General features: G+C 40.6%; 1 protein-coding gene across 8 annotated transcripts in view; it reads left to right on the top strand.

Annotated features, from left to right (window-relative positions):
- The first annotated feature begins 22 nt into the window (after positions 1-22).
- Positions 23-24,104, top strand: part of Gk (glycerol kinase) — a 74,883-nt gene continuing 50,801 nt past the window's right edge. For 5 of the 8 annotated variants that reach the window (NM_008194.3, NM_212444.2, NM_001331046.1 and 2 more), the window contains exons 1-4: positions 23-416; positions 15,435-15,508; positions 16,161-16,267; positions 22,433-22,510. In NM_008194.3, the coding sequence (NP_032220.1) occupies positions 339-416; positions 15,435-15,508; positions 16,161-16,267; positions 22,433-22,510 (337 nt within the window). In that variant the 5' untranslated portion in view covers positions 23-338. The remainder of the gene's footprint in view (positions 417-15,434; positions 15,509-16,160; positions 16,268-22,432; positions 22,511-24,104) is intronic. The other 3 variants (XM_006527831.3, XM_006527829.3, XM_006527833.4) reach the window with 1 other exon arrangement.

Below are 24,104 nucleotides of genomic sequence, written 5' to 3'. Positions count from 1 at the left end.
GCGTTGACCCCGCCCCCGTGACGTCTCACAACCCTCAGACTGGCCTGCTCCTGGGTCTCTTTCTGTAGTCGCTCATTGGCCCGCCCGGAAGACAGCGCCCCCCCATTTGCCACGCCTCCCAAGGCCTAGGAGAATGCAGGTCGGGGCGGGGCCTGAGCTGGAGGGGCGGGGCGACGCGGCCGGGCGGGAGTAAAGGGGCTGCCTAGGAGCCGCGCGAGCCTTCAGCAGAAGCGCGCTGCTTTGCCCTCCGCTGTCCCTGCTCCGCCCTCCGCAGCCCTCCACAGTCACCCCGGAGACCAGCCGTGTTAAGCTCTCTGCTCTGAAGCTGACTGACTTCCATGGCAGCCGCGAAGAAAGCAGTTCTGGGGCCATTGGTGGGAGCAGTGGACCAGGGTACCAGCTCGACACGTTTTTTGGTGAGCCCTGGGGTGACATCTTCTCAGCCCACTGAACTGGGACACTAGCCGGAGGACGAAAAGGCGGGGTGTTGCGTCCTCAGTCCGCGCGCCTCTTGTTCTCCTGGGCCCTAGCTGCTGGGGCGAGGAAAGGAGGCCAAAAGGGGGACCTACCATGCTGGGATTGTCCTGTTCTGGGGGTGGATCTTGGCCTCCTAGGATACCCCCGCAGCAGAGTTGAGCATTCTCAGCCTTGGTGGTGGAGCCAGGTCGCATACCAATAGGGAGATTCCCCAAAGAGAGTGAGTACTCTTGGAGCATCCAAGCAGAGCAACCCCGATGCAGTAAAGGACAGGTGGTCACATTGACACTGCTGCGATCTTCCCTATGAGTGTTTGGCCTGCTGGGCACAGGATGTCCTTGGATGGAGGGAAAGCTGTGTCACGGCTGTGGTCACCCAACATAGCGTCCGTTCAAGCGGTAGAACGAATAAAGTATTAGCATGCTGATGCTTTGTCATCCTCTGCCACAGAAGCTGCAGAGGCTAGACTACTGAGGGGGTGGTGGAACATATTGGAAACGGATTGCAATTCTCAGTAATCTTTATTTCATTTCAAGAGCTTAATCAGTTCAGTTCTGACACTTTGACCATTATCATCAGATATTGTCCACTCCACTCTACTGTTTAATGTGACAGGGCAATTCTAGTTAGTATGCACGATGAGAATTACCATAACGAGGTGCTGTTTAAATGTCTCTTGGCTGCTTCGTTTTGCAGTGAAGTTTAGCTCTTCTTCTTTTCGTTTTTTTTTTTTTTTTTTTTTTGAGACGGGGATCTGCCTATTTACTCCAGAGAAGCCTGAACTCCTGATCCTCCTGCCTCAGCCAGGCAAGTGCTTCCCAGGCATGAGCCACTGCTTGCTCACAGCTAGGAAACTTGCTCTTGAAGTGAGCTAGCATTCAGTTCAGTGAGATCATTTGAAAGTAATTTAAGTGAATAGAAAGCTGCTAAAAGCCCATGCTTCACTGAGCATTTGACTAACCTGGAAAGTTGATGTAAATACTTAGTGATTAATTACCTCCCTCTTTATTTCTTTATCAACCATGAATTTTCTTCAATGATTTATTTACCTGTACCCTTAGGGGTTGATATCCTTGCCGGTAGCATGGGAGGCAGGCAGTCTATCACTAAACTATACCCCCAACTCTTCCTGTATTATTTGGTAAATGTGCACACATACACCTGTGCACATGAGCACGCACAGCTGTGTGTGTTCTTCGACTAGCACTTGGCTAAACAGTGCATTGTGTTGTGATCAGAAGGTTTTTTCTTTCTTTTTCTTTTTCTTTTTTTTTTTTTTTTTTTTTTTTGTAATTGAGAAACTTTCAGTCCACTTTCAATTTAAATATTCCTTAGTGACAACCCTGGTTTGAGTTTCTCAATCATTGTTTCACATCTGCATTTTACACTTTTTAATAGCAAAAGGTAGGATTCATTTTGTCTTACATTCATATAAAAGTTTATAAAGTAATCCTGGATCATAAATAACTCTGCTTGGCTGGATTTGTTTAATATATCTGTAACAATAATATAGCTACACAATTATTATCATTTTTCTGAGCCTATTAAACATTAATAAGTGGGATTACTTTAATGTATTTATTTTATGTGAGTGGGAATTTTGTCTACACATGTGTCTATAAGCCATGTGTGTGCCTACTTCCTGAGGAGGCCAGAAGAGGGTGTCCAATCTCCTGGAATTTGAATTATAGACAGTTGTGAGCTACCCTGTGAATGTTGGCAACCAAATGAAGGTCTTTTGGAGGAGCACCTAGTGCTTTCAGATGCTAAGCCATCCCTCCATGAGCTGAATATTTTAACACAGTATCTTGCTACATAGCTCAGGCTGTTCATGACTCACTAGTAGCACAGGGTGGTCTCAAACTTGTAGTATTTTTGCCTCAGCCCCATAAGTACTACAATTATGAACACAAGCCACCACAATCAGCCATATTGGTTGAATTTTGAAGTCATATTTGAGATTTGTCACACTAAGGGCTGGAGAGATGGTTCAGTGGATGGATAAAGGTGCTTGCTGCCAATCTTTTTACTTGTTTGTTTGTTTGTTTGTTTGAGACAGGGTTTCTGTGTGTAGCCCTGGCTGTCCTGGAACTCACTTTGTAGACCAGGCTGGCCTTGAACTCAGAAATTCACCTGCCTCTGCCTCCCGAGTGCTGGGATTAAAGGCGTGCGCCACCACGACCAACAATCTTAATGATCTGATCTTGGTCCTTGGGACCTACATGGTGGAATGAGAGAAACAACTCTCTCAAGTTTTCCTCCAACATCCACATGTGTGCTGTGGTGTGCACACACACCACAAAAAAGTTAATAATACAATTAATTTTAAAAATCCTCACTCTAATGACTACAGGGGCCAGGCAGGGCACAAACACACTGGCAATAGTGTCTCAGGCCAGATCTTCCATTTATTCTAATAAAAGATGGTACTTTAGAGTCCTTGGCTAAACTTTCCTACTTTTTTATTATTCTCTTTCCAGATCATAAGTTAACAACTATTAACTCAAAGCGTTGGGGAAAGACAAGCAAAGCACGATAATTGTTTCCAATTTGTATAGCATTACCTTCTATGGATGTGAGTAAAATAGTTTAGAACTTTAAAGGTTTCCTTCTTAGGAGCCAGCGTGGTGAGCTTGCTTTCATTTGGGTTCTTCCTAGTGCTACCTTTGTAGTCCAGGCAGTCTTTCTTGTTTCTGGCTCTTCATATTTTGTTTCCTAAAGGTATTTTTTACAATAATAGAGAAAAAATTTATCAAGTTCATAATGCTATAATTATTATATATATATTTTTTAGTTTGTAACCTGAAGAGAAAACTAAATGGCAAATAATTACAAATAAATGTTGGTGGATAACACTGTGTATTCCTTAAGAAACGACTAAGAAGTCTGTGCTTCAAAGGCCAAGTGGGTCATTGGGAAAACTTGGGAATGGTTTAGCAAGGTAGTGTTTCCTTTGGTTGTAAACCACTCCCTGGGGAGTGCAGAGAGTGGATTTGCTGACTAAGTATTTCAGTCACAAGGTGATTCCCAGGAGTGGTTCCTGTGTTACTGTTGCATGTTGTAACGATGACTCAAAATTGATTGCTCCCCTTCTCAGGAAAGGGTGCAGTGTGTAGGAACTGTTAGAGGAAGGAAGCTCACAAAGGCGAAGACTTACGCAATCTAATTAGTCTTCACTTAATTTGCATGTTTGAATTATTGGAGGCCAATGACCTCATTAAGTTTTCTTCTCTTTTCTATTAGTAAAACTCTATTAGTAGTAAAAAAAAAATTCTCCTCTTTCATCTAAGGTGACTTGCCTCCTCTTAACACTATGTTGCCTATCTGTTTCTTATGGTTCTATTCTACCTATAAATGGTAGTTCAACAGCTCTGTCTTTATAGTTTACCACACACCCTTACTCAGCTTTTCCCTCTTCCTGTAAAACTTATTTATTTTTATTTTTGTGGTGCTGAAGGTCAAATGTGGGGTCTCACACACATACTAAGTAAGTGCTCTTTGTTTTTGTAGTAGACCCTCCACTTTATTCCTGTTTTTCTTTACAAGTATGGGTGTTTTGCTTGCATTCTTATATGTGTACCACATGTGTGCAGTACTCCAGGAAGCCAGAAGAATCTATCTGATCCCCTGGAACCAGAGTTACACGTGGTTGTAACCTACCTTCCGGAAGAGCAAATGCTCTGAACCACTGAACCATCTCTCTAGCCCCTAGACCTTTCATTTTGACCATGTTTCTTTCTCTCAAATTTATTTATTACATTTTTATCTAGTTATTTACTTTATGTTAGTATGTGTGCACAAACACACACTCAGTATGGCACTTGTGTGGACGTCAGAGGACAGCTTGTGAGAACCACTTTTTTGTTTGTTTTAGATTTTTTTTTTCTTCCAAGACAGAGTTATCTGTATAGCCCTAACCTGGAACTCTCTCTATAAACCAGACTGTCCTTGAATTCAGAGATCCACCGTCCTCTGCTTCCTGTCGCCGAGTGCTAAGATTGAAGGTGTGCACCACAACCACCTGGCTTGAGAGACTCCTCTTTCTTTCAGCCTTTTAGGTCTGGTTGATTGAACTCAGATCATCCGGTTTGGTGGAACACACATTTCCCCACTGAGCCATTTCCACCACCCCCATGTTTATTTCTCAACTTGTCACAGAATTAAGTTTTGGGAGCTGGTGCAAATGTTTCATACTAGAGGAAAATCCCCAACTTGTCTGATAGGAAAGTGAACCTATGCTGGCACACGGCTACACAGGTTGCAGAGTAGGAACTTCTTGGAAAGAGAATTAGTGTAACAGGTTTTAAGGAGGGGCAATTTCTCTCTGAGAAAGAAGTTTCAGCTGAAGCAGGCAAACTTCCTTCTTTACTTTGGTAACTTAATTTTTTTCCCTATTAAGTCAAATGTTTACAAAAAGCTTTGGAGAATGCTGTGACTTGCAATATGTCAAGGATGCAGTCAACTGTCATTTGATGAGGTGTAGTGTTCAAGGACATGCCTTTACCTGGGTGATGAGATTGTGACTAAGGATTTGAGGATTGGGTCCAAGGTCACATGCAATGTAATAACTGGTGGAACAAGAATTCAAGTCCAAGTCTTTTATACTCTGAGGCAGATTATACTACTGCTTAGAGAATGGTGAAGAGGGGAGAGCTTGAGGGAGGACCCAGCCAGTCACATGTCACCTCTGATTATAGGATTAGAGCCATACATGAATGACTCTCCACCAAGAAACTTATTCTTACTAATTGGTTTCACAAGATAGGAAAAAATACTGTTTTGAATAAGTCCTGTAGCTTATGATCATTTTGTGACTCAGGTTCAGTGGGTCCTGGGCAGGGCTCAGGTGTGTCATCGTGGATAATGGTTGTGTAATCATTTTGTTCCAACTGCCAGTGTTTGTGAAGAATGACAAGAATTGTCGTTCCATGCTTACTTTGGCAAGAAACAGTGCCTTGGCCCCAGTTGTCTCATTACACTTCGAAACCTCAAAAGGCTTCTAGACAGGTTTCCCTTCCTTTTTTTTTCTTCTTTCTTCTTTTCTTTTTTCTTATATTTTGGTTGTGAGCCTAGCCTTTAACGGCTGAGCCATCTCTCCAGCCCTCTTTTTTCTTTTTCCTTTCCCTTTCTTTTTTCCTTCCTTCCTTTCTTCCTTCCTTCTTTCCTTCTTTTCTTCCTTCCTTCCCTGATTCTTTCTCCTTTCTTATTCAATACCTACGTTTTATTTTTATTTGTTTTTTGGTTGGTTGGTTGGTTGTTTTGAGACAGTCCTTCCACTGGAGGTTTGCCTGGAACTCAGTGTCACCTAGGCTGTCCTCAAGCACATGACTATCTTCCTGCTTCACCTTTTTAAGTGTTTAAGTGCAGTGACTCCAGGAATGAACCACCCTGCCCAGCTTTTAGGAGCTTTCAGTTTTGTACTTCCCTAAAGGCATGCAATAGTTACTTACTCTATGAGCAAGCTCATGCGTCAACATGAGCATCTTGGGACTGAGATGTGTTGACTGAATGAAAAACTTGGGAAGTGTAAAATTTGGCTAGTAGCTTTTAGATGCCAGCATGCCTTGAAATAAAACATTTTGTGGTACTTGGGACCCAGCACGGGGACTCGTAAATGCTAGACAGGAGCTAGACAGGAAAGCTGCATGCCTCGCTTTATAAACTTCTTGTTTCAGGTGAACTTATGCAGCCCAGGCTGGCCTTAAACTCAGTGTGCAGCTACAGATGACTCCTGATCCACCCGTCACCGTGTCTCACATGCTGGGCTTGCAGATGTGGGCCACTACACCTAGCCTACCATTTCATTAAACATTTTTATTAAATATAGTGTGTATGTATGTGCGTGCATGTGTCCCTCTGTGTGTACTTGCAAAGACCTGCGCCTCCAGGAGCTCATTCTGCTATTTAACAACGTAGGTCTTGAAGATTGAACTTAGGTTGTCAGGCTTGACAGGAGGCACCTTTGCCCTTGAAGCATCAGACCAGCAAACTTTCGCATTAAAAAAAAATGATGTAGGGAAATTTTAGGACCGCTGCTCGCTCTCGTCAACTTGGCTTGCTCAGTCCCTGCTTGCTCCGGCCCAAAGATTTATTTATTATTATACATAAGTACACTGTAGCTAACTTCAGATGCACCAGAAGAAGACATCAGATCTCATTACAGATGGTTGTGAGCCACCATGTGGTTGCTGGGATTTGAACTCAGGACCTTTGGAAGAGCAGTCGGTGCTCTTATCCGCTGAGCCATCTCGCCAGCCCATGTATGAGTGTTTTGCCTGCACTGTGTGCGTGTGTGCTACATGGATGGCTGATGCAGTCAGAGGACAAAAGAGGGCATCAGATCTCCTGGAACTGGAGGTACACATAGTTGCAATGTGGTTACTGGGACTTGAATCTGGTTCCTCCCGAAGAACAATTGAGGCTGTTTATCCAATCCCTGTTCTTTTTCTTTAAGATTATAATTTACTTTTGTATGCATGCATCTGTATATATGTGTCTGTGTGAGTCCTATAGAGGCCAGAAGCGGGTGTCAGATCACTTGGAACTGAAGTTATCCCATGTGAATACTGGGATTCCCAACTCCGGTGCTTATGATTCAGCACCAAGTGCTCTTAACTACTGAGGCATTTCTCTAGGCCCTGATTTCATTCAAAATATTTTTAAATTACATTTTACTTGGTAAAGGTGTATATCCATATATGTGCGTGCACACATGTGCTTGTGTGTGTGTGTGTGTGTGTGTGTGTGTGTGTTGGTAAAGGTGTATATCCATATATGTGCGTGCACACATGTGCTTGTGTGTGTGTATGTGTGTTCAATCATGTAAGTGCTAGGACTTGAACTCAGGTCCTCTGGCTTGATAACAAATGCCTGTATCTGATGCTCTTCTCACTGGTCCCTGCAATCTCATGTTAGGAAATAGTGTGATAATGGATGTCTGTAATCTCACCAAGGCAAAAGGATTGCAAATGGGAGGCCAGCTTGGACTATGCAGCACGATCTTGTCTTAAAAAAAAAAAAGGAAAAGAAAAGAAAAATAAAAATATAATTTCTGTGTTATCTTCTGTGGCATTAAGTCATTAATCCTTTTAAGGTCAGTTTTGCAATGTAATACATTTGTGGCTAGTATTTTTATTTTGGGGCATCCAAGTTTGTGTAAAATGGTTTTCTTTCTCCAATTTTGTTTTTTTATTTTTAAAAAGGATTTATTTATTTTATGTATGTGAGTACACTGTAGCTGTCTTCAGACACCAGAAGAAGGCATCAGATCTCACTACAGATGGTTGTGAGCCACCATGTGGTTGCTGGGAGTTGAACTCAGCACTTCTGGAAGAATGATCAGTGCTCTTAACCACTGAGCCATTTCTCTAACCCTTGTTTTTGATTTGTGACATTGGGTCTAATGTGGTGCAGGCTGGCCTCAAACTGACCGTGTAGCTGAAAATGCCTTTGAACTGCTAATCTTCCTGCCTCCAAACCCAAATAGTGGGATTATAGTCATGTGCTGCCACACCCCGCCTACATTCTTGAATAATGTCTTATCACATAGTAAATTTTACTGTACCATAAAAGAGTAGGATGTGGAAGGATTGTGTGGGTAGAAAAAGGAATATGCATGTTTATGGTGCTGTAGTTAAATTAATCACAGGATGACAGAGGCAAACTCTACAGGACACTTAGGGAAGTGAACATGTCCTCTTTCTATGATTCTTTTACAAGTCAGGGGATGTATACATCAAAATGTTTCAGCAGATTATTGTAAAACTTTTAAAATAACAATTTTGATTCTGCAGTTCGTACTATCTCTGAAATTGAATAGTAATTTAGTTGTAGAGGTGAAATAGAGATCTGGTGACATTTTAAAGTTTTGTTTTTATGTTTGTTTATTTGTTTTGAGGCAGAATTGCACGTAGCCCAAACCTTTGAATTTGCTAAATAGCCAAGGCTGGTTTTGAACTCCAGTTCTTCTTGCCTCTTACTTCCCAAGTGTTAGGATTCCAAGCCCAGCTCAGATCTTGTGCCATCTAATTCTACTGCTATCACTTCTAGGTAATGCAGTAATGACAGCAAAGAGGAAGAAGGAGGAGGGAAGAACAACAACTGGATATATACTATATCTGCACCATGCCAGAGTCACTTTTATTTTTATGTACTTGAGGACTCCCTGCAGTTTAGGCTAGACTTGAACTTATTCTATAGCTGATGGTGATCTCCCATTCAGATCCTCCTGACTTTATTGCCTGCATGCAGACTTTATAGGTGTGTACTGCTATTCCTGGTTCATTGCGTGGGACATCAAAGTCGGGACTTTGTGCATTCTTAGCAAACTTTCTATCACCTGTGCTGTATCTCCAGCCCATATATTAACTTTTTTCTTGCTCTCTTTTTTACCTTTACTTAATTTTTTTTATGTTTATGGGTATATGGCCTGCATGTATGTGGTGTCCAAGGAGACAAGAAGAGGACAACAAATCTTCTAGAACTGGAGTTATGCTTGTGAGCCACCATATGGGTATTGGAAGAGCATCAGTGTTCTTAACTGTTGAGCTATCTCTCCAGTCCCCATCCCCTTATTATTTTGATACTTGGAATCTAAATCAGGACCCAAGCAAATGTTTTCCTACTGTGTTATACCCGTAGCCTCCACAGACAAAATCTGGAATTGAGACAAGATGCCTAGAAGTAAATGATTTCTCTGTTATTTTGGGACAGAATCTTGTTTAGCTCAGTAGAGCCTCAGATACAAAATGACCTTGAACTCCTAATCCTTCTTCCTCCACTTCCCAAATTCTGGGATTATAGACACAAGCCACCATGTCTGACTGGTTCACTTTTGGTTTTTATTTATTGACACAAAGTCTCAGTCTCAGGCTGGCCTAGAACTCAATATGTAACCCAGCCTGGACTCAAATTCACAAGAGTCCTGCTCTAGCCTCCCAGTGCTGGGATTATGAATATGATTCTCCATATCTAGCTTTAGGTTATTGTTGATATTATTATTATTATTATTATTATTATTATTATTATTATTTGTTTGCTTGTTTTCAAGACAGGGTTTCTCTAACATGCCTTGCTGTTCTGGACTCACTTTGTAGACCAGGCTAGCCTTGAATTTACAGAGATCCACCTGCCTCTGCTATGATCAAAGGCATGTGCCACCATGCCTGGCCTTTAAAAGGTTATTTTGGCTTTTAGGTTATTTTTATTCAGACTGTTTCGGTCTTTTTAAAAATTAAAAAAAAAATTTAAAGACAAGGTATCTTACTGTATAACTAACCTTAGGTTGGCATAAAGTTGTCATATTCACTATGTCGGGATTACAGACATGTACCACCATGACCAGCTATTTGGTCTTTTCACACAGATGGGAAATTCATGAGGCCCAGAAAAAAAATGAAAATCAAAAAAAAAAAAAAGAAAATCAAAGAGCTGATGTGGATAGGGATAGGGCTTAACCTCCCCAACAGCTGTGTGCCTTCCGGCCTTGTGTGTGTGTGTGTGTGTGTGTGTGTGTGTGTGTGTGTTTGCCTTTGAATTATGTCTGTTTCTCTGGCCCACGTGAAGTTCTGAGACTAGATACTTCTTTAGATGACCTGAAATAGGAACAATTGACTGCTGAGCATCCTTAATCAGAGCCAATGCAGAACCTCAAATGAACATTGTCTACACTGCAATTTGCTATTTATTTATTTAGACAGAGCCTTGTGGTTTCAGGCTGCCTGGAACTCAATATATAACCCAGACTGGACTCAAATTCACAAGAATCCTTCTCCAGGCTAAGTGCTAAGATTACAGATATGTTCCTCTATATCTGCATTTTCTTTCCTGTTCTGCACCTGCCCTCTCCTTTGTCTTATAACACTTTCTCCACATGCTAGGTTGCCATGTGTCATGAGCTCTCTGAATGCTTCTTCTTTCCTTGCTACAAGTCTTTCAGTCCTAACTGCTGCTGCTCTCCTAATGGAATCCTCCATATATCATACTTGTTATTCAAATAGGTACAGTACTGTAGCTTTCCTGGGCCCAGCCTTGCCACATTCTGCAGCCATCATAGCAGTAGAGGTCATTGTGTACTCTCGCCCACCTATACACCCTGCACAGATGTACTTCCTGCCTCACGTAACCCAATTCTGTTCAACCAGTTTAGAATTTACCTCTTCTGGGAGCCCATACCTGACTCCCACAGTCTGCATGCAACATATTTTCTTCTCTTCATACCCCTAGAAGTTGTCTTGGGGAAAGATTTCTCTGTATCACTACTATGGAATAGGTAATTAAGAGTAATAATTATGCTAGTATGAAATAATTACTATGGAATAGGTAAATAAGAGTAATAATTATGGTAGTATGAAAGTATCAAAGTAAGAAAACACTGTGTTTGCTGTGATTAAACACCTAACCAAAAAGCAACTTGGGGGAGTAAAGGGTTTATTCAGCTTCCACTTCCACATTGCTACTGAAGGACAGGAACTCAAGCAAGGCAGGATCCTGGAGGCAGGAGCTGATATAGAGGCTACGGAGGCATATTGCTTACTGGCTTGCTCATCTTGGCTTGCTTAGCCTACTTTCTTATAAAACCTGGGACCACCAGCCCAGGAACGACCCTCCTCACAATGAACTGGGCCCTCTCTCATCAATCACTAATTAGGAACATACCCTACAGCCTTGCTGAAAGCCTGATCTTATGGAGGCATTTTCTCAATTGAGGCTCCCTCCTCCCTGATGACTCTAGCTTGTGTCACATTGACAGAAAAACTAGCCAGCACATACTGAATTGCTTTAGAGAAAGCTGATCCTTAGCCGTTTGTCAGTTCTGTCTAATCTCCTGGCTCTCACCTGGTAAATATGAGTATTGTGTATTAGAGCCACTGATTCTAGGTGGTAAAGTCTTTAGTTTTCATCTTAAAACTATATTGTTAACTTCACTTTTTTTTTTTTTTAAGAACTTGAATCTGGAAGCTGAAGTCAGAATGTGAACTTAGTCCACAGGGCCATCTGGGGGTTTTTGTTTCTCCTTTCTAACTCCTGAAAAGTCCTAGAGAAGCAAATAAGCACTGTCTGAAACTGCTGGGCCACAGGTTCTCTAGCATTTCTTCTTACTCCCACCACCCCATTGTGCTTTGGGTTTGGTTGTTCTTCTGAGTCGGGGTCTCCTGGAGCCCAGGATGACCTTAAACTCACCATCCTGCTCATTCTTTCAAGTGCTGGGATTACTGGTGGCAAACTTGATAAAGGCTTCTGAAGGCAACTTGGAAAAACTAAACCATAACAACCAGTATGACCATGCTGGGCTTTGAAAAGGGGCATCTTCATTTCTTTTCACATTGGGTGCATGTGAGTGTATGTATGGGTGCGTGTGTCCATGTATGCACATGTACATATAATATGAATCGTGCCCTATCGATTTGCAGCTTATTCCTTTAAGACAAAGTCACTGATATGCAAACTTGACAGTTTGTTTGGGCTGGCTAGCCAGTGAGCTCCAGGGATAGCCTTGCCTCCACCACCCACTGCTGGGATTATAGGCACATAAACTCATGCTTGGTTTTTAATGTGAGTGCTGGTGATTCTAACTGAGGTTCTCATAGTTACACATCCAACACTTACACAACTTCTCATCTCCTCAGCCACTCTGCCTACTATTTTTTTGAAAGATGCTCTTATTGTGCTATCTTCCCAGTCTCCTCCAATCTCTAGAAAGATTCCCATACTGTAGCCTACTGTGGCCTGGATTCTACCATATAGCTGAGGCTAGCTTCAAATTTAGGAGGGGTCCTCCTGTTTTGGCCTCCCCAGTTTTGAGGATTACAGGTATGAGTCTCCATAACTAGCTCCTGCCATTTCTGTTTGTTTGTTATTTACTTTGGAACAACAACTCACTAGGCATCTCTTGCTGTGCTTGGTACTTGCTATGTAGACCAGGCTGATTCCAAACTCAAAGAAGTTTGCCAGCTTCAGCTGGAATGAAAGGAATGTATCATCATGCTTGACTATTCAGACAGGGTCTCAAGTAGCCCAGCTTGGCCTTGAACTCTTGATCTTCTTGTCAATAACCCCTAAGTGCTGGAATTGTAGGCTTATAGGTATGTACCACTACATCTAATTTCATGCAGTTGTGGGTTCCAAACCCAAGGCTTGTAGTACATGCTTGGCAAGCATTCTTGCTCCTGAACCACATCTCTCTAGCACTCTGCCATTTCACTGTATCTATCTCTTCCTTCTTTCTGTTTGAGATGTTTATTTACTATGTTCCTGGCTGACCTGTAACTCAATATGCAGATATTTAAGATCAAGGTAGTCTCAAACTTGTAGCAAGTCTCCTGCTTCTGCCTCCTACTTTATTAGACTGCATATGTGAGTCCCCATACCTACTTTGGGTATTCTTATCTGATAATTTGTCTTCAAGTCAGTACTTAGAATACACATCGTTTTTAGATCTTCAACAAATGTGCAAGGTACCATTCTGTGTCCTGGGGACATGTCAATAAATGTTACTGCTAACTTGGGCCTACATCCTAGGCACATAACTTTAGTACTGAGTTGTGAATCATAAGATATGACATGGGGTTCTGTCAAGTTATTTTTTTTTATGATGGTGAGTTAATCTTTGATTTATAAGATATTTTATCTCCTCAAAGAACTTTAGAGTTTGCCTTCTTGCTCTATGTTTATCGCTTCTCCAGAAAAATGGGTGACATTATGACAAGGGGAGGAAACAACTGGTTGGAGTGTTCTCACTTTACTGTTGCTTTTATTAGTCTGCACTGAGCAGGTAATTTTCTCCCACAGGAAACTGAGGCATGGAACTACTTTAGGAACTGATTAGAAAGGACTTTTATGCTATAATTACAGTGATTTGGAGAGTAAATTTTAGTTAAGTTATGCATTCTTCTTCTGAAAACATAAGAAAATTGATGCTGGAGCAGCAGAGTACTAACTGGTAGAAACAATGTCTACCAAGGAGTGTTGCTAAATTTTTTAGAAAGCTTTGCTTTATTTCATTAAAATTATGGGATACACACACACACACACACACACACACACACATATATATATATATATATATATATATTCTTTATTAGCTTTCATCCCATCTTTAATTTTTTTTTAATCAAAGGTCTGCAATTTATGACACAGATACCCGAGAGAGTGCCTATGTATGTGGGGCCTTCAGATAGCCATCTCTCTCCCAACTGACAGGGCTCTATTTTCCTGTTCTAAGAGCTCAATAAAGGTACCACTACATCTCCCTGCAAAGCATCCTGCATGAACATCTTCCTTTTTTCTCATCCAAGATGAATGAGGATATATTAATTTTCTTATTACTGTTGGTTTCCTAGTCTCAAGGAAATCCACGCTATTGTTTATTATTTTCCATTTTGTAGTGAGCAATTTAAGTTTATTTGGAGGTAAAGAGCTGCTTTTTTTTTTTTGACTCAGCCTTGCTATGTAGCTCAGGCTGGCCTCAAATTGTGGCAATCTTCCTGCTTTTGTCTCCAGAATGCTGAGGTTACAAGTGTATACCGCCATTCCAGGCAGAAATTTCCTCATTTAAAAAAAAATGTTTTATTACATCTCCCTTTCTCAGGAGAAATTCTCTTAAACATGTTTTCTTGTTTAGTCTTTAACATATTCCATCATGGGGACAGTGCATTTAGTTGTCTTCATCCCACTGCCCTCTCTCATCCTTTCCTTCATTTGCTGCTGAAACCCTGCTTGTACTTTGCCTTTTATTGTATCTGTGACCTACTGACTTTAATTACACTGGCACTGCCAAAAGTGTGTCCGGGAGGGCGTCACCCCATGAGCCCCGCCCCCCCCCCTTGAAATGCTGACAGAGTGAATCTTGTGTAGGCTCTGTCCAGGGAAGCTCAGCCACAGTGAGTTTATGAAGGCAACAACCATGCCATGTCCCGAAGACCTTTTGTGCCATAGCTACTCATCCTTCAGCTCTTGCACTGCCTTCATCCCCTCTTTGATGTTCCCTGAGTCTTGGAGGGATGCTTAGAAGGCAGTTAACAGCATGTCCTTTTAGCAAAACACTAGTAGTTGGTTTCTTTCTCAGCGTATCGTTCCCAGACATAGGCCCCTGACCAGGTTTGCATCTATGAGAAATTCTTCTTTCATTTTTTAAAAAAAATATTTTTATTTTGTGTTTGGGTGTTTTATCCATATGTATGTCTGTGCAATACATGCATGCCTGCTGTTCATGGAGGCTAGAGGTGTCCATTTTGGAACTGGAGTAACAGAGGGTTGTGGGTGCTGCAAATGGAACCCAGAAACATCCAAGCCATCTCTCCAGCTTGCTTGTTTGTTCTTTCTTTCTTTCTTTCTTTCTTTCTTTCTTTCTTTCTTTTCTTTCTTTTCTTTCTTTTCTTTCTTTTCTTTTCTTTTCTTTTCTTTTCTTTTCTTTTCTTTCTTTCTTTTTGAAAAATTGTCTATAATTTTTATAGACAGGATGCCACATTGTAGCTCAGGTTAGCCTCAAAGTCTGGATTCTTCTGCCCAAGCCTCCAGAGCACTATGCTCTCAGATGTGAGGCCCCATCAGTCCTGGTTATGAGAAGTTATTTCTGGTGTAATATTGCAATTTTTAAGATACATTTTCACATTTTCATATGTATGTATGCTCTCTCTCTCTCTCTCTCTCTCTCTGTGTGTGTGTGTGTGTGTATGTGTGTGTGTGTGTGTGTGTGTGTGTTCGTTTGGAGTTACAGGAAGTTATGAGGCAGCTGAAGTGGCTGCTGGGAAATGAACTTGGATCTTAACCACTGAATCATCTCTACAGCCACCCACACTGTAATGCTTTGTGATTCTGTCTGAAGAATAAGTCAAACATCATTGGTCATCATTCCATATGATTCAGTCTTTTCTACATGTTAATAAGAGCTTTATTTGCTCCATAACTTCAAACAGATTTGATACCAACTTGCATTTTTATACTGATATGTTTTTCAGGTTTTCAATTCAAAAACAGCTGAACTTCTTAGTCATCATCAAGTAGAAATAAAACAGGAATTCCCAAGAGAAGGGTATGTTTCTTAATTTACTATGTAAAGACATATCACATTGATTGGTTTGTCTCACCCCATGTATGCTGTGGATTGATTGGTAGAGTAAACTTAGCCAGACACCTTCTGGAGAAGGCCTGAGAGAATGGGAGTGGTCAAGAAATGAAGCTAGAATGCAGTAATTCAGCAAAAATAGGGGAGCAATGGGTAGCTTAGGCATTCATTGACAGAAAGCAAAGTATAAGTAATGTAACACACACACATAAAGTCTGTATTACAACAAAGGAATATTAACCATCAGAGTCTGCATTAAGTCTGAAGTTTGAGGTGATTTCCTTCTGTGTCCCTGTTACTAGCAGTGCTAAAATGATTACTTTTCAGGAGTGTGTTCTATTTTACCTTTGTTTTTGCCTTTTGGAACCACGATCATATCAATGTACAGACCAGGCTCCCTCTCAAGGGCTGGGATTTGAAGTGTGTGAGCCACTGGTTAATGACCACCCTTAGAAGAAGGATGGATTATTATTAGTCTGTGAAGAATAAGAAAAATGTATAGGAAATAGGTTTTTTTTTATCCCTTTAGTATGTAGAAAACAGATATAATGTATTTATGGAAACATGTTATGTTTGTATTGAATTCTTGAAAACTAACATTTATCCTTTTGTTCCAAAGATGGGTAGAACAAGACCCGAAGGAAATTCTGCAGTCTGTTTATGAGTGTATAGAGAAAACGTGTGAGAAACTTGGACAGCTCAATATTGATATTTCCAACATCAAAGGTATTTTTATTGAGAATTTTCCTCTATAGTCCAGCTCTGCCAATCCCATTCATGAATTCATTCTTTCAGCTTATAATAATTGAGTCTTTATAAGCTGCAAGCCTTTTTGGTTTTTGTTTGTTTGTTTGTTTGTTTGTTGGTGAGACTTTGTGGGAAGAACAATAAACAAGATTCTCAGTTCCCGTTCACTGTGACATTTTATTCTGATGCATATGAGAACAATAAAAGACGACTATACAAGTTAATCTTACATACTAACAAATGCCATGTGGGAAATTTTAAAATGAGGAATATCATAGGGGTTCCTACATGGCTTAGACACAGTAGGTGGGCACAGGAGGGCTTCTCTTCTCTGAAGAGGTGATTTTTTTTCCTGAGATTGCAAGGGACTTGAGGGGTCAATCATGTGATTGGAGAAAAATATTTGAAGAACAAATAAACAGCCTATGCTGCCATGGTTGGTTGATGTCCCTGGGAGGCCCATTCTTTTCTGAAGGGAAAGGGGGAGGAGTGGGGGAGTGGCTGGGAGGGGAGGAGAGAGGGGAAACTGCAGTCAGGATGTAATATATAAGAGAAAAATCAATTTAAAAGTTAATAAATAAAAATGTAACATTAAAAAATAAAAATAAAAGTTACTGGATCTTTTGTTTATATAGTAGAAATTTAAGTTGGGTTTTAGTCATTCTTTGTTTTCATTTCCCTTGAATTTCTTTATAGGAATGCTTAAAACTATCCAGTTCAGTAGAATATAGTGAGCTGGAGCTCAGGTGGCACTTGAGGGACTTTGAAACAGAACAATGGAAGAGATCTGTGCTTCTCCATTTCATTCTTAGAATTTCTGATGGAATTTCCACTTTCCTGAAGTTTTAATTTACCTTGTTAGTTTTTTTCCCTTTCTTACATTTCTCTAATTTTGCATATGCCTTTTATCATTGTTGGACAATTGTTTCTGTTCCTAATTTTATTTTACTTTTCTTTATTTGGCTTCATGTACTCTTTCCTTATTTATTTTTAAATTACTTCGTAGCATTTGACTTTGTCTTTTTAACTATTGCATTTTAATCTTTTTATTAATTAAATTTATTCTCTGACAATATCATAAAATACACATCCCATGCGAAGATCCCAAGGTGGGAATATAAATTGATACAGTCTAGAGTCACGAAGAAGACTTGTAAAAACAAGTTGAGTGGGCAGAGTGGGTAAGTAAGGAGTTTCATATAACAGAGATTGGAGAAATCAGTGAGGCCTTGTCAGTCATATTTAAGAGTTTGAATGTTAGTTTTAGTATCAGAAGGGACAGGTCATGACTCACAATTTAGAGATGGCTACATACCTGGTGTGTAGAAAGGAGATTCTGATGGCTAACAGTAGACACAGGGAGACCACTATGAGTCTTCTGTCAAACTGTTGAGAGGGTATGGTGTCTTGACTGACAAGTGGAATGGAAAGCAAGGAGAAAGGACCAGTACTTGCTATTGGTTGGCTATAAGGGTAGTAGAGAGAGTTCTGAGTAGTCAGCAAGGGGAAGAGCTGAGCCAAAGGTGATGCTTCAGCTTCTTGTAGTTTCTGTTTTCTTGTGCTTTGTTGTGTCTGGATGTGTGTTGCTACTGGGCAGACAAGGATGGGCAGACAGCTTTTATTGAGAAGAGAAGAGACACTAGAGGGAGGAATAGGTTGGAGAAATAGTGTATGAAGTCCAAATACTTTACTTATTGAATTTCTATGAAATTATTTCCTGAAAGGATGAGTTTGTTGTAAATCTCCCTATGAATTACTAGTTTCTGGCAGAGTACCTATGCTAGGCATTTTATTACTTATATAGGGAGACAAAATTACTTAGCTATCCAAGGCTGCTGGAACATTGTGTGCAAATTATACATGGTCATTGCTATCCCTTGTCTCTTATAGCCTGTATTATGTCATTTTGTGTGTTTGATATATAGTTTTAAACAAGGAATCACTAAGCAGACCTTCCTGGATTGAAATTTGCTATGATTCTCCTGTCTGTTTCCCAAGAACTGGGATTACAGGCATGCACCACTTTCTCCACTTTTAAAAAAAAATTAAATTATTTATTTACTTACTTGCTTAGGTAGTTTGACTATCCATAGAAGTATCCACCATCCCTGTGTGTGTGTGTGTGTGTGTGTGTGTGTGTGTGTGTGCTCATGTTTTGATTATTTTGACTGATATCATCTTGACTTACCATACTTCTAAGACTTTTTCTGAGTTGAATTTTTTTATTTAATTGTTTTTGTTGTTACTATTGATTTTTATGTTAGTTTTGCTTTTTAGGCAAGGTCTGTTTTAGATAGGGTTCTGTTTCTGCCTGCCAGTGTTGGGATTAAAGGCATGCACCACAGCACCCAGCTATTCTTACAACTAATTAGAAGTGCAGTCACCAAATGTATGTGAGCTGTACATGAAAATGGTTGTTCTCCTTTTTTTGGGGAATATTCTCACAGTATGAAACACTATAAACAATTAACAGGTACTCAATAGTGCTCAGTTGTCCAGTTGTTAAGAGTCATAGCCTCAGATGCATAAAACCAGCTTAGCTTTGTAATGTAGAGTCCAGAGTAACTGGTCTTGGCATTGACATTGTTCTGCCTTCCTGACAGATAAGTGGGATGCAATATGGTGGCCTTCTGAACTATTGGTATACCAGTCTTTCTGGGTTGTGTGTTGTATGTGAAGATGACACGGAAGTCTTCACCAAGGGATTTGTCTTGCCCTTCCAGTAATTGGCCTGTAAGATTTAATCATGTATCTGCCTTTGTCTTCTCTTCCTCTTAATCCATGTACCATCTTGGATCTCTCAATGGAGACCAGACTAGACTCAGACACAGAGACCCACCTTCCTCTTCCTCCCAAGAGCTGAGATTATAACAGTTATCTTTTTGACACACCCATTTGTTCAATATAAAAGTCATACCAATCCAAATGATTCTTTCTGCAAGCAACAGCCTTTAGCCAAGTATGAAAACCACTACCACTCATAATCCGTGCCATACCATGACGGTCATACTACTGCTTTCCCCTGATGATTTACTGAATTGGCATCAGAATGGGGCAAGCTTTTGCTTTCCTATGTAGACTTCTAGGTAACAACATTGTAAAAGCTCTAAAGTGTCAGCAGTCACTTAGACAAGCTTCATTTAGCTGCAATGGGGTAAGAGGACTTAGGATATGTGGCTATTCATTAGAGGAGGGCATTAAATACCATTCTTATAACTCTCAAGCCATTTTTCCCTGGGCCATGTTTACTTATTTCAGCACTGGGGATTCTAAACAGGGCCCACACAGAAGCACTGAACCATATTCCCACCCTTTTGTTTTGAAAGGATTCGCATCATCTACAGTATGACCTAGATAATCATTACTGAGACTTTAAGTATTTGTAAAACCCTTTTCTAAGTATATTTTCTTAATTGTTATGACTTTTTGTTCACTTATGAATGTGCATTTTTTTGTTTGTTTGTCTTTGAGATAGGCGATAAGATGTGGCTATGTAGTCCAGACTGGTCTGGAACTTACTATGTACTGAGATTAACCTCAAACCCATAGCCAACCTCCTATCCAGCCTCCAAAATGTGCCAGGACCACACTCATGCCCCACCGTGCTAGACTTTAGTTATTAGATTTTTAAATAGTTTAATTTTGTTACAAACAGTCAACGAAGAGAAAAGAGCCCCTAAATATATTAGGTAAAATCTGAACCCAGTCGATGTAAGACCAACACATTGGCTTTTATTCACATGAATGATTCTATCTCTAAATATATTCCCACGAGGGCAAGAACTGTGTTATCTTGTGCATGTAGCATTCATATGCATCTGAATGGTGCAGGTGAACTCTGGTGGAGAATTAATATACCTAAATGTGGTTTTCTGCAAAAGAAAGAATGAAAACCAGGAGCAGTTAATGATTTGGGCGGGTAAGATAGCTCAGTGGGTAAAGGTGCCTGCTGTTTAGTCTTACAACCTGAGTTCAAGCCCCAGGCCCTACATGGTGGAAGGTGAGACCTGATTTCTGCAGGTTATTCTTTGACTTTCACATACAAGTAACTCCCCCCACAATGTATATAAATACATGTAATTTAAAAGAAAACTAGGACTTTAGGGTAAAACAAGAGGTCATAAAACTGGGAAGGCTCATTGGCATTGTATGAGGCCTGTGTGTAGTAAGACAAGGCTCTGGGGCTGAAAAGGAACCCTGAAAATCAATTTTCTGGACTTTGATTGTCTGCAAGGCAAGCAGGTTAGTTTCACTTGGCATGACGGAATAGAGTTAAGATACAGGAGAAAGAGGGAGTAGTCAGGGAGGAATCCTAGTCCAAGAATCAGATGGAAATAGCTCTAGATTAGATTCTCAATGAGTCAGAGGAGTCAATAAAAACGGCAGGATGACAGGCATGTGACTTGGATTGTGACTGAAAAGAGCAGCCAGCTGATTTACAGGGAGGAAATGGACTCTTAGCTGTGACTTCACTGTGCTTCCACGTTGTGAAGTTTTCATTTTGAGACAAGGACCACTTTCATACTATTTCACTGTCACCACCCTTGCTAGGCTCCTGCTGGTGTACCCTCTGAGCTTCCAGGGAATTCCCTTAGCCTGCTCACTTCAGTCTCCTTGTCTGCAACTCTCACTGTGTTCGGTACTCGGTGGTGATGATGGGAGCTGTCTGAGTGACATTTACGGATACTTCTTTCTCCCAGACATCTGCTTTAATGTATAGTGACTTACTGTTAGGTCGGGACTTTAGTCTCCTCACTTTAGACAAAACAAGGACACTCAAGATTGGAATTTAAACACCAGCTATTTGGTTTTGGTAAGCCTAAGTGCTTCTGAATATTTCCTTAATATTCCTTCCTCCCTCCCTCCCTCCCTCCCTCCCTCCCTCCCTCGCTCCTCTCTCTCTCTTTCTTTCTTTCTTTCTTTCTTTCTTTCTTTCTTTCTTTCTTTCTTTCTTTCTTTCTTTCTTTCTTCCTTCCTTCCTTCCTTCCTTCCTTCCTTCCTTCCTTCCCCCCCCCCTCTCTCTCTCCCTTTCTCTCTCTCTTTCTTTCTTTCTTTCTTTCTTTCTAACACATGGTCTGGCTGTGTGTAGTGTGTCTTGGGGGTGGGGTTTTGTATATGTCATGGCGTCTGTATGCAGGTCAGAGGACAGCTTTGGGGAGTCTTTGTAGTTCTCTTTGCATCTGCGTGGATTACAAGAATCAAGTTCAAGTCAGTCTCACATGGCAAGCACCTTTACCTGTTGAGCCATCATCTTACTGGCCTCTTTTTTTGTTTTGTTTTACTTTGCTTTTACAGAAAGTGCCTCACAGCGCTTGAACTATGTAGCCCCAACTGACCTTGACTCCTGGTCTCCTTCCTCACTCTGCCTCCCAAACACTGGGATTACGGGCATGCATTCTTACTATCCTGCCTGGCTGTGGTTATTTTCTTAAAATGCAGATATGCACATATGTATACCCATAGGAAGGGAAATTTCACATAAAAAGAACTAAACAGGGCTGGAGAGATGGCTCAGCCGTTAAGAGCATGGGCTGTTCTTCCAGAGGTCCTGAGTTCAATTCCCAGCAACCACATGGTGGCTCACAACCATCTGTAATGGGATCTGATGCCCTCTTCTGGTGTGTCTGAAGACAGCTACAGTGTACTCATATAAATAAAATAAATCTTTAAAAAAAAAACTAAACAAATTAATGAGTTTATTGCTGCTCAACACAGTAACCGAATGCTCCTCTTAAGCTTGTGAAGTTATTACATCCCTTGAGAAAATCTGGGGGCCTTTCCTCAATGATATGGATCGTCATTATGCGCTTGTAGTGAAATAGAAAGATCCTGTACAATTAAAAACTTTTACATTGCATGTTAACTTCATCCAGGGGCAATTGAGGAAAATGAACCAAAAATATTTCAAATGGAAGGCTGGGTGTGGTAATATATGCCTTTTATTCAGCATTTTGGAGACAGAGGTGGTGGGGTGGTGGGGTCTCTGTTAATTTAAGGCCATTCTGTCTACTACATAGAGAGCTGTAGGCTACATAGTGAGGGCCTATTTCAGAAAATTGCAGGTTTAAAAAATCGTTTAGTTGTTGCTTTTATTCTGAAGTAATAGTCGACATGTTTAATTTTTTCCTTCTTTCTGCTTTAAAGCCATTGGTGTCAGCAACCAGAGGGAAACCACAGTAGTCTGGGACAAGGTCACCGGAGAGCCTCTCTATAATGCCGTGGGTAAGTTACTCCTGCAGCGAGGTCCAGCCCAGGGCCTTGTTCCATTGGCAAAGGTAGCCACATAAGATAATTGACTGAAAAGCTATATGTCCGTGGCTCCTATATATAAATCTGATGAGATGGCCAGCAGACTTCTCTTAAAGATGAGATGTTATATATTTAAATTTTTTAGATCATATTTATTCATATACTGAGCTTCCTTTCACCCTTGCTCACTCTTTCTGCTGAGTCTTTGTATTAATATAAATGGGTAGATATTGCCAGGATGGTTTGTTGACTCCCCACTGTGTTTTTGACATCAAAAAGAGATCTTTCCCCCTCCTACCCTGAAAAATAAAAAATTGCAAGTGCTTAAAATTATCTATAAACTATTTGCATATCTCCTTTTTAATCTAAAATATTGAACTTGTTAAGATAAATTATCAGATTTTTAGCTGCTTCCATTACAGATTTAACTATTCTATCAGGTCACACAAAACGCAAAAAACTTAAGACTCTCACCTTTAGGTGTCAGGTCTTTGGTGTAAATGTCCCCGGGTAGAGACTAGCATTGTCCTTAGTGCATGGCAGTTGCAGAGCACTACATGATAATGCTACTTCCTAAAAGGAAAATTGTGTTCTACATCCATAATCCTTAAAAGATTTCTGTGACAAATAACAAATCGTGCTGGCTTTGATGGCATAGGCCTCTGGTTCCAGTGCTGGGGCAGGAAGATTGCCTCAAGTTAGGAGCCAACCTGCCTTACATCACATATTCTAGATCACCTAGGGCTGTGAAGCAAAACTCTGTTTCAAAACCAGTGAGGATAAAAAGATAAAATACTATATAATAATCATAATAAGTTACAAAGAAGGGTAACAATGAATTTCAAAACGAAGGAAAGGAATATGAAACAGGAAGAGGAAGCAAATAAAAAGCATGTAAATCTAATATGTATATGTATACAGGACAGGGTGTTTCAGGGCAGTGAGGCTATTAATTGAAACTGCTAGTTACTTACTGAGATAGTTGCCGAGGAGTCTCAGAGGATGGAGCCAACTGTGTGTTTGCACACTGAGGGATTCATAAGCATCTAGGAGGCGACCATTCCTTGAGAAGCCCACACCCGTGCTCCAGATTGTGTGATTTGTTCCGAGTGCCTCTTTTCCTCTTAGCACTGTGCTTAAGGTCTATATTACACCACCTTTAACCAAACACCAATGCTGTTTCATAAAAGAAATGAAGGAAAAATAAAGCGAGCTTGGAAGACTGACATTAGTTAGGAAATACTAAGGGAGGAAAATAGCACTTTTTTATATGCAATATTAAACTTTTGATTGAAACTGTTTTCTAGGCAATTTGAAATTAGACTTTTGGAAACTTTTTATTAGTTAATTTCGGGAGAAGGCAAGGATGCATTTTATGGCATGCATGTGTGAAAAAGAAGCTAACTGGCTGGAGTCAGTTTTCTACTTTTACCTTGTAGATTTCAAGGGTCAAAGACAAGTTGTCAGGCCTGGCACCAAGCACCTTTGTCCATTGAGCTGTCTCATTGTGTAGTTGTTTGTTTTGGAGCCAGTGTTTTATGTACATCAAGCTGGCCTTGAACCCACT

Source organism: Mus musculus, chromosome X, assembly GCF_000001635.26.
Source record: "Mus musculus strain C57BL/6J chromosome X, GRCm38.p6 C57BL/6J".
NCBI classification, from domain to species: domain Eukaryota; kingdom Metazoa; phylum Chordata; class Mammalia; order Rodentia; family Muridae; genus Mus; species Mus musculus.
The sequence above is the reverse complement of the archived record's forward strand: the minus strand, read 5'-3'. Positions and strand labels throughout refer to the sequence as shown.